Raw genomic sequence first — 11,067 nt, forward strand, 5'->3', positions numbered from 1 at the left:
GATGGGAAGTGCTTGCGACAAATATATCTTTTCTGACTATCCTGAGATACTTTTGCAGGAATGTGCGTCCCGTCAATTGCACCGATACAATCCTATAATATGGACATTCAGATGTCAACCATCACTGTGAACAGGCCTCAATTACTAACAACCTACAGTCGAAATATGTAGCTATCATAAACGTACCTTAAAGTAAGGCATGAAATTAGGATTATCAAGGATTGCCGGTGGTGTCTCCCTTGATGGACGTACTATGAACATGTATTGCAGAATAAGAACAGCATCGAGAACCTTATTAAAATACTTTGAAACAGTTGCTCCAGACCTTCTTGTGGTTGCCCTAACAGTACGATTCATTTCGTTGTGTGTAATCACACTTAAGAAAATCATAACTTGTTCCTCAACAGTGCAATGAATTGTGTCTTCCGGCAAGGTAGTGTTTCTGAAAAGGCCCGCGAAGGTGCGGAAGCACCGAACATCCATACGAAGAAGAGCAACACAATGGTCCTCTGCATTTGTGATACGTCTAACAAAGGTCCTACGGGTTAGGTAGCCGCTTTCGTAAGGTGCTCTTGTAATATTCTGCTCTAGGTATAGTCGAACCCTAAGCGTAACTGCAGCCGCCCCATATATTACTATAGCTGCAGCTCGAAGGATCAACATGCGTCTATCTGCTGGCTGTCGAAGCATGATGGTAGCCCTACGAAATACTAAAAAAACACATAATTGAAGATAAGAACCCAACCACCAAAGATACCATAACCACAGTCACAACAATTGAAATAAAACTCCCACATCCAGCAACAATCATCCACAACGACAGACACCCACATTAAAACCCCCGAAAAAATACAAAACCCTTCTTTACCAATTGCCGAATAAAACGGCAAGTAAACTGAAAAATACAAGCAAGCATCCACCGAGACATTATATATTGAGAACCATGAAAGAGGCATTATATATTGACACCCCTAATTGAAGCCCTATTTTCCAAAGTACTGTAAAAAAAATTAACAGATAAACACTAAAATAAACTTCAAAAAAACTGAGCCCCTACTAAAATCAGTACAATTAAAGCCTAATTGAAGCCCTATTTTCCAAATTCTTAGCCCAGATGTCCCAAATGCAGGCCCTATTTTCCCGTTTGCTAACCAACCCACGTTCAACCCAAACACAAACATGGAAAAAATGAAAAAAAAACACAAAAAGGCGTATTTGCAAAAAATAGGAAAAAAAAAGAGAAAAGGAGGGGCGAGAGACGAGATCTAACCTGTTTTTAGTTGGCCGGAGGGGAGAGCTCTTCGAAGAAGGTGATAGCACCGACTGGATTCGTTGAGAAGAGGACGACCGTACAAATCCGAATCCTATGAACCGTAAAAAAAAAAAAACACTTAAATTTGGATTTGCAGAAAAAAGGAAAAAAATGACAAAAGGAGGTAGAGCTATACGAGATCTAACCTTTTTTTGGTTGGCCGGAGGGGAGAGCTCACCGGAGAAGGTGATATCTTGGTTGTCAAAACCCTAATGAAAAAAATACCCAAAACCGAACTCTCAAAGCATAATAAACCCTAGAAGCTTACAAATCAGAGCCCTAACAACCTTAAAAGCTTATAAAACTTTAAAAAAAAATTCAGCACTAACCCCACATAAATGAAAAAAACATTAAGGCATTCCACATTTGAAGAAGAAAGAGGAAAAAAATGAGTAAATGAGAGAGAGGGAGAGGAGATCTAACCTTTTTTTCCTCGCCGGAGATGGTGACAGAGCCAGTGGGTTTCGTCGGAGGGTTGTAGCGAGAACGAATGTTTCGAGGAGGGGAGCCCGACGGATTTTCCCGAGAGTTTATCCCTCCGTTTTTCCCATCTATTTCGTGGGAAAATTGCAAAGGAGTTGGAGAGAAAATTTGACTTTCCACGTCAATTTTTTACGTTTCATACATTTTCCACGTCCTCCTACGTACTTTCTCGAGAAACCACGCGAACATACGAAAATATGGTTTCTCGAGAAAATTTGGGTTACTTTCCCATCCTTTCTTTTCTTGAGAATACAAGTGAACAGAGCCCAAGTGAATATGTTGATTGAATATTTTGGGCCGTTGGATCTCTGATGTCGTGAGATGTACTGCTTTGCTCCTATTTAAGAGGACCCTGACCTTTCTTTTGACATAATTGCCCCTTATCTTTGATACACTTACAGTGATCTGGGGCATCGAATGTGACTCAAAACATCATTGCAATATCCATCTCACGCATAGTGAAGTCCAATATTCTTTAGAAAGTACAATGTGACCCACTTCTTTAGATGATCCAAACCATTCATTTGATGGGCCACAACGTAAATAGGTTACACCTCATAAATCATCTCCATAGGATGATTCTAACCCTCTTATCTGTAATTGGACTGTACATCACAGAAAGCTTTTCAGACCATCATATGGAGATGATTTGAGGGGAACAGCCTATTCACATGCGGCCAAATGGACGGTTTGGATTATTCTAAGAAGTGAGTCCCACTATGCTATCTGAAAAATTCTAGACCTCACACATGATCATCCGTATATGAAATAGGGGATTTGCTAGGGACCATCGCATAAGGCATTTCGCAGGCCGGCTGTTGCATGGGAGAGCAGCCACCTCACATGAATTAAATGAATAAGATAAAATATGTTAAAAAGCGAGCCTATGTGACTGCTCTCTCATGCAACAGCCGGCCCGCGAAATGCTGCTTTGGTCCTAGCAAATCCCATAACATAGAACATATCGATAGAAATATGCAAATAGCATTGAGAAACATCTAGTGAGGTCTTAATTTTGAGTATAGATTCCCATATGACGCGTTTGGATTGTAGAATCAGGTGTTGGAATCAGTATTCTATTCTGATTCCAGCACTTGGTTCAAAAAATTGAATGGAATCAAGGGACAGAAATGAAGAAAAAGTAGGGGGGAAATCCGTACAATGTTTTTTAAAGATAGGATATCTTATCAACATAAAGCAAATCAAACTAGGAATTTGTTTCCTACCCTAAAAGGTGAGGAATGAAATTTTTATTGATTTTTTTAATTATAATCTTTATTTTATTTTATTTCCATTCCGTCTCCAAACTCCAAAGTAATTAGAATAGGATTCGGAATTTGACTGGGGCAATCCAAATGCACCCGTACAACGTGTAGAAGCATCTAATATCTATACGGGATTAATGGATTATACTATAGGGTACTGATATCTGCACTACCATATTTTGAGCTTTTGACAATGGTACTAACCTTCATTTCCCAATTTTTAAGAACTATCAGAGTCTACTGCAATTCAAAAATAACTCTTACAAGTCAATTAAAGATAGGAGTGCAACTCGAGTGGGGTTGTATCGTTGAACCCAAACCAACCCGACCAGACCCAACTCTCAACCCGATGAAGGCTAACCTGATTTCCCAATCTAGGTTTGCTCAAGTCGGGTTGACCTGGTCATGGTGATATCTAGGGGTGGACATGGTTCTAGTTCGAACCGAGGAACCGAACCTAACCGGCACATGTGGTTTGGTTCGGTTCGGTTCCATATCTATATGGTTCGGTTCCGGTTCTAATCTCCCGGAACCGGTGGAAATTCGGTTCGGTTATGGGTTTGGGATCCTAGAACCGAAAACCGAACCGAGAACCGACCCTCACCTTAAAACCCAATGCCTCCTCATTTGATAAAATCAACCCACCCCCTTTTAATTCACCCCTCTTTAACATGTTGCTTTGCCTTTAAAATTTTAATTTATCCACCCAAATTTGTGCCTGATTATCCCAAATTTGTGCCTGTTTGTAGTTTATATATAATTTTTGCATTGCCCAAATTTGGGCATGATTATCCCTAATTTGTGCCTGTTAGTGCTTGTAGTTCATATATAAACAGCACTGAATTGAACCGAGCCGATTATAAACACGATTAAGCAAAATATCTACATTTGGTGAAGGTTGGGTAAACCCAGAACCGATTATATATGGTTCTAGTTCGGCTCGATTCCAAACATATATGGTTCGATTCTGGTTCCAATTTCAGGGAACCGATTATATATGGTTTGGTTCTGGGTATACCCCAAAACCGAACCATGTCCACCCCTAGTGATATCTTTCACCTCTAGGTTTTTATGTCCCAAAAAGACAACAGAAAAATGGTAATTTTTTTTTAAATGTCAGGTTTTGATGTGGCATGGTTTTAAATTTCAGTTTCCGTATGTATTTCAGCCCTCGCCGAATCTGAAATCCGGTACACAATAAAAAATAATATTTTATTCATTACAAAATTTTAGCTGAAATTTATGAAAAATACCATATTATTTTAAAAAAATATTGAATTCTTGAAATTTCGGCCGAAATTTGGTAAAACCCAAAATTTGGTATTTCGGCCCAAATTTGGTGAAACCCGAAATTTCAGATTTTGCCAAATTTCGGTTTAGGTCTCAACTCTCAACTCTCAACTCTCAACTCTCAACCAAAATTTCGGATTTCGGCAGAAATTTAAAAGTACGGATGAGGTAGGGTCAAGGTTTAAAATTTCGATTTCGGACTTCCGAAAAACCGAAATTTCAAAATTTCAGTCGAAATTTGCTACTCTCGTTCGAAATTCCCAAATTTCGGCCGAAATTTTGTAACGCTTTTTTTTATAAAAAAAAATAAAAAATGCATTTTCTCGAAATTTGGGCCGAAATTTGGTAAATGGCGAAATATTTAATTTCGCCAAATACCTGTTTCGGTCCCCACCGAAATCCGAAATTCGGTCGAAATTTAAAACCATGGGACTAGGGTCAACCCGACTCATCAATCGGAATAGTTGCCAGTTAAATTTTTGTCTCATGAAGAGTTAGTTAAATTTTGGTCCCATCCCATGTTTGGTTGCCTTTTAGCACTAGGTTTATTTTAATCCCACTCCTATAATGATTGCTTGTGGGGTGAATTTTTTAATCCCAATTTTGTAATGATTGCCTTTTCATCCCATCCCAAAATAACCCCAGGAACAAAAATAAACTCAGGAACCAATAATAAGCTTGAGAAGAATTTTTTTCTACCCAACAGTTCAAGCAACCAAACAAAGGTTTTTTTTTTCCCCACCATAATCCGATCAACCAAACATGGGATTTTTATTTTACCAGGATACCTCTAGGACTTTTTTTTTCCCACCTATCTCCCATGGTATTTTTTTTTCTCCCACATAACTCCCCTATTTATAACCCAGTATCCGTACTTCCCTACTTTAGTCAGATATTAGAAAACAAAATCTCTCGAAACCCTACACAGTGTCTTTCTTTTTATTCTCGCCTGCCAAAACAGCACATTTTCAAACTTCAAAGCCTCCAACTCCTTTCCTTTTTAATCTCTCTCTCTCTCTCATAAAAAAACACCTAAAAACCCAAACCCCTCTCAAACCCCCATCATATCTTCTTCTCAATGGCAATGGAAGACCACATAGAACGAATTCTTTGGACGGATGAAGAAATCTCAAACAGAGTCTCTGAACTCGCTTCTCAAATTTCAAACGATTTCAAACAATTTTCATCTGCTCTGGTCATAATCGGGGTGGCCACTGGGGCTTTTCTTTTCTTGGCTGATATCGTTAGAAAAATAACGCTCCCAATCACCGTTGATTTCATTCGCGTTGGATCCTACGGCTCTGGAACTGTCTCCAATGCTTCTCCCATCATTTCTAGTGACATCAAAATCGATATCAAGGGCAAACATGTTATTGTGGTAACAAAACAAAATTCAAGCTTAGGGCCTGTTTGGATTGCAGGAAAAACATTTCTGAAGGATTTTTTTTTTCTTTCCATGATTTAGTAGGAAATGATATGATATGATTATGATTAATTTAGAGGGATATCATACTAAATCTAATATCACTGTAACTAAAAATTAAATGGGGTTGGTTCGATTTATATATATTTTTTCGATTACTTAGGAAATTTTAGGAATTTTGCCTTTCCAAACTTTTCCAGGGAGAAGAATTTTTTTTTTCCCCAGAATTTCTTGCTATTCCATTGTTTGATTACATATGAAAAAAAGTAATTTTTTTTTGTCTTGAGATATTCATCTAAATAACCCATAAAGATATCATTCCTCGCTAAATTGTAGAAAAAATAAAAATCCCAGGAAAACATTTGCTGCAAGAAATGTTTTTCATGAAATCTAAAATTCGCATTAAGTAATTTCATTTTTTTTTTTGGTAGCTGATGTTCTTTGTTTGATGGAAATATTAATTTCATCTCTTGTTGCTATTGGATATTCTTTGTTTGATGGGAATTTCCATTTGTTATTTCTTTTAGTTGTTGATACTGTTCATTCTGTTTTTTGATGCCAATGAATGAGAGGGTTCTAGACACAATTTATGAGGACTAGTAGCGTTTTCTTTGATAGTTTGATTTGTTAACTCTCAAACTCATAAAACTAGAGTTTGTAAAAGGACCAACGCGTCATTCAAATTATTATATTATTGCACTACAGGTAGGACCAATCAATTCTAAATAGAAAATAGAAAACTTTTTGTTAAGGTTTCGTTTCTTTCGACGTAAAATGGACATAAAACAAATTTTATGTCCATTTTTACGTCGAAAGAAATGGATCCTAAAGAAAAAAATCAATTAAGCTTGGCCTGAGCTGTTAAGTTTTTGAAGAACTCATTTTGTATTCGAATGTAGAGCCCTACAGACTGATTTATGTGTCGATGCCGGGTCTTTAAACACTGCATTTTTCCCTTTAAAGTCATCGATTGTTTGATTAAAAAAAAGAAAATCTTGGAACTTTTTTTTTCCATCTTCTCTAAAAGGATCTAGCTAGGGTCATTTGATTTGTTAATTATAACTTCTAGATGTGGTTGAGGACATGGGTTTCTTGTCTTCTTACAATAATTTTGGAACATTTTTTTTCCATCTTCTCTAAAAGGATCTAGCTAGGGTCATTTAATTTGTTAATTATAACTTCTAGATGTGGTTGAGGACATGGGTTTCTTGTCTTCTTACAATAATTATGTTTGCACCTTTTTTATGTTGGAAGAGTGGGCTTTAATGTTTGGGTCTTCCTTTAAAATCTATCTTTTCATGATTTTTTATTTCACTCAGGTTGAGGACATTGTAGACACAGGAAACACTTTATCCTGCCTGATGTCACACTTAGAATCAAAAGGGGCATGCTCTGTCTCTGTTTGCACTTTCCTCGACAAGCCCGCAAGACGAAAAGTTCATTTTGAGCTAGTGGGAGAGGGAAAGTTTTATCGGGGGTTTGAGGTAATGTTCCAAATGCCAGTTCAATTGACTGATAGTTAGTGAGCTCTTTTTTCATGTTTACTATACTAAATGATCAATCTATAAGAATGCTTATTTGTGATATGTAAATGAGTCTGGTGTATGATGTAGTCCCAATTTTTTTGCTTGCTTAAAGCCTCAAAACTCCTATATTCATTCAAAAACTTACTTGCTAGCTGCTACAAAAAGTTATGCAGTGATGTGTAGTCAGATATTAGCTGTGGCATACTTGGATAGCTTAAAACTTGACTCTGCACATAATATAAATCTAATTTGATCAAGAAGTTAAATTTTGATGCTATTGGTGGTGTTACCATGGATGTTAGCCTTTTGTTGCTTAGTCAATATTGAACTTGTAGTCACAGTGCCATCTTTTGTAGATTATGTGTAGTTTCTTGATTAGAGATGTCTTTATATTTCATCAGAACTAGAAGAAAACGTTTTTTGGTTGTGGTTGGGTATGTTAATGGGCCTTTCTCGTTCCATCATAATAGCATTGAAATGTCATGGAGTTTAATATTATGTTGTATTTGATTGTGGTATTATTCATTTGGGCTCTGTTTCTTTCGACGTAAAAATGGACGTAAAATTTGTTTTATGATCATTTTTACAACATAAAACAAATTTCACATCCAGTTTTACGTCGAAAGAAATGGAACCTTATAGAAATTGACTTGCCAGCTCGCGTAGTGGTACTTATTAGTTATTGCTGTAGCTGATGGTTCTGGACGGAACATTTCGGTGTTATAATTAATCTACTTAATGATTATTCACTGCTTTTAACTTCACTGCTTTTAACTGTCTAATGAATCAGAGTTTCATCTGCATGTATATTACTTGCAAACATCACAGAGGCTGAAAAATCCTCAAAATATTAGTATCCCATTGAGCTGCTTCTGATCTTCTTTGTATGTACCACTGAAATAACCGAGGCACAAACAATGGAAGTTTTAAATTGCAGAAGTTGTGTCACGTTTACTCCTTGTACAATTGCTTTGCTGGGGAAATATGGGGAATTTTGATACTATAAACTCAAGTTATATTTTCCAACAGATTCTGATGCCTGCCCTTCCCTTATGTTCTGTAAATGCCCTTATTTGAAAATCCCATTAGTGGGCCTTCCAATAATTCTTTTTCTTTTACATCTTGCTTGGAGTTCTGATTATGTTCCACATATGGTTTCAGCTTTTTCTTTCAAGCAACATTATAATAAGAAGTTAGGCAGAATCTGTGGACATGATATAAATGTAGGCTGAAAAATTGAATAGGTAATAAAGGAATAGTCGAGGATAATGCAATAAAATACACAAGGTTTCAGGTGCTAGTGCCTGTAGAATCATTTTTGTCTCATCCTTGTGAGAAGAATAGTTACTTTTTAACAGCAAATCAGAGTCCTGACAGCAGTAGCCAGCACCAATTTATTAAACAGTTAGTAATGGAAAAGAAACCCATCGGAACATATTGAGATTGGAGAAGCTCTTGTTTGAAAATTAGATCTATTTTTTTCAAGTTGAGAACTGGGGTTGCTATGGAATGGACACTAGTGAACTGCAACTCTGGAACAGCAGTTTTTACCCCTCCTAATCATACTGGGATCTCAACATTTTCTCTCAGTGCCCCGAAGCTGCTGTTTCTTATTTGGCTTGTTTTGACTCAACCTTTACCATGGTGGTCTTGATGCTTTCTGATTTAACAGCATATTGTGGCTGTCTTGGAGAATATTTTTTCCCCTTTCAATAGATAGGAGATTGCAGATTGCAGATTGCACTCAGTGTAACATGCTACAGATAATCTTGAACAAGCAAAATTTATATGAAGGTGGATATGAAACAAAGCAAGCAGGAAAATATAGCAAAGTCATGTAACTTTGAATGCTCAGTTGGTTTGTCAACACTGTTTGCAGGTGTACTCTCAGCTGCTTGCATGTATAGCAGAGCATGGGCACTCCTTAGAGCTCTACCCTGTTATTTTGCTTCGGTCTTTTAAACTTCATTTTTTGGCCCTTTTATTGATCGAGGTACTGAACAACGGAGAGTGCTGAAATTTCAATAGCGACCTCCATTTTCTACAAGAACCATTTGCAAATGCCTTTCAATGGGGGTCGAGCCATTAGCTCATTCAGATGGTGCTATGTTGCAACATTGAGGTTGTGGGATCATTCCCAACCTCTACACTACCCTATATCCCAGACCCATTCAGTCAGATTTTTCTTTCAGCGGTTTTGTTAAGGTTTGTCAGAGTCAGGTACTTCTGATAGCAAGAGGGAAAACACTTTCCTTAGTTTCAGTTTACGGCATAGACCAAGCTTGGACCCTGACCAATCATGTTGCTTCAGATATCCTCCTCACCAAACCAGCCTTAGAGGCTGACGACCACGAAGGGGAGTATTATTGGTGACTGGTGAGAGTATCAGACTTAGGTAGCTGGCCAGCTTGCCCAGGCGAAGCCTTAGACTCCATTAAAAAAAAACTAAAGACCCATTGCTTGGTTGGGGAGTTTCCGTCTTACCTTCTAAGTTAGGTGCTCCTGTTATCCATCTGATGCTGTTGTCTTGAACACATCCACCTGCAATGTTGCCTGAGTGGAAGGTGATCCACCTTCATCAGACGCCGGTGACAAGTTCCATTCTAACTGTTTATCAATTTATTCAACATAAATAGTAATGAATCAATACTTTTCTCTCTGTTCCCTACCATTAGATTTGAGACCCACACTTCCTGATATGATAGAAAACCCACAGCATGAAGATAACAGATTCACAAAATGAGTATGCTTGCCGAGTTATAATATCTTAGCCTATTACAGTGGTAGTGTTCTATAACATCGTATCTTAAATGGCAGTCATGTATGTTTGCTACTCTTGTAAAGATATTCTTTTAATTTATTTTAGTTTGGTATCAACCATCTTCAGATATATTTACTATCCTACATTTTCCCCTCTTCTTGTACCAATATTGTTGATGCTTTCTGATAGGAGAATTCATCATTTTGCAGTGTCCGGATTATTTCGTTGTGGGTTATGGCATGGACTTCGCTGAACTCTACAGGAACTTGCCTTATGTTGGGGTCTTGAAGCCTGAATATACAAGTGATGGTTGTGTGGCTACCATATCATAAAATGTGAGAGCTAGCATGACTATACAGTTGATTTCTCCTATTTAAGATTCACTTGGAAAACTATTTGTTCTCAAATAAAGCCGTCCTTCAAACTAGTAACTGTTTTGGGGAACTTTATATCCCCTGTTTTCTTTTATCATGTTCTGTATCTACCTCAAGAATGCTCTTTGTTTCTGCTCATTTTACCATCTCAAAGTTTGGAGATTATTTTGAAAGAGAAAGATAAATGAAGTTTCTGAAATACAAACAGACAAAACACATCTCTACCTCTTCACTATTTTTTATAGGAAAAATGAGGGAAAACTATAATCAGATTAGACAGATTCATTCACCAATCAGAGAAGCTATGCTTGGTGCAAATTAGTGGCCCCCTCCAAGAGGGGAAATGACCAATGGCATTCATGATCACCAATAAAGTGCACTAAGCATGTTGTTAGTGATTTCATTTGATTCGTTAGTTTACCTATTTCCTGTTCTTCAATGTTTATTCTTCATTTGGACTTTCACTATTAACACAGCAGTCCTGTGTTTTCCTGTCCGGAAGGCAGTACACACTCTTTGATGTCCTCTCTGATCTAAAAAAAAGACCATTCTGTACTTACTTTGCATGCTTTTTCTCTGTCTACGGGGTGAGAACATATCTTCCACAATGGGTAAGAAATAATCAAGATTACA

At 37.3% G+C, this 11,067-nt stretch overlaps 1 protein-coding gene across 1 annotated transcript; it reads left to right on the forward strand.

Annotated features, from left to right (window-relative positions):
* Positions 1-5,252: 5,252 nt before the first annotated feature.
* On the forward strand, positions 5,253-10,570 carry HGPT (Hypoxanthine-guanine phosphoribosyltransferase). Its single transcript, XM_077364414.1, has 3 exons — positions 5,253-5,728; positions 7,093-7,257; positions 10,270-10,570. Exons 1-3 carry the CDS (start codon positions 5,429-5,431, stop codon positions 10,390-10,392), a joined length of 588 nt encoding a protein of 195 aa, XP_077220529.1. The 5' UTR covers positions 5,253-5,428; the 3' UTR covers positions 10,393-10,570.
* Positions 10,571-11,067: the final 497 nt, after the last annotated feature.

The sequence above is a fragment of the Tasmannia lanceolata genome, unplaced genomic scaffold, assembly GCF_043159265.1.
Source record: "Tasmannia lanceolata isolate RefF3 unplaced genomic scaffold, GAP_Taslan_0.1 ptg000020l, whole genome shotgun sequence".
Taxonomy (NCBI): domain Eukaryota; kingdom Viridiplantae; phylum Streptophyta; class Magnoliopsida; order Canellales; family Winteraceae; genus Tasmannia; species Tasmannia lanceolata.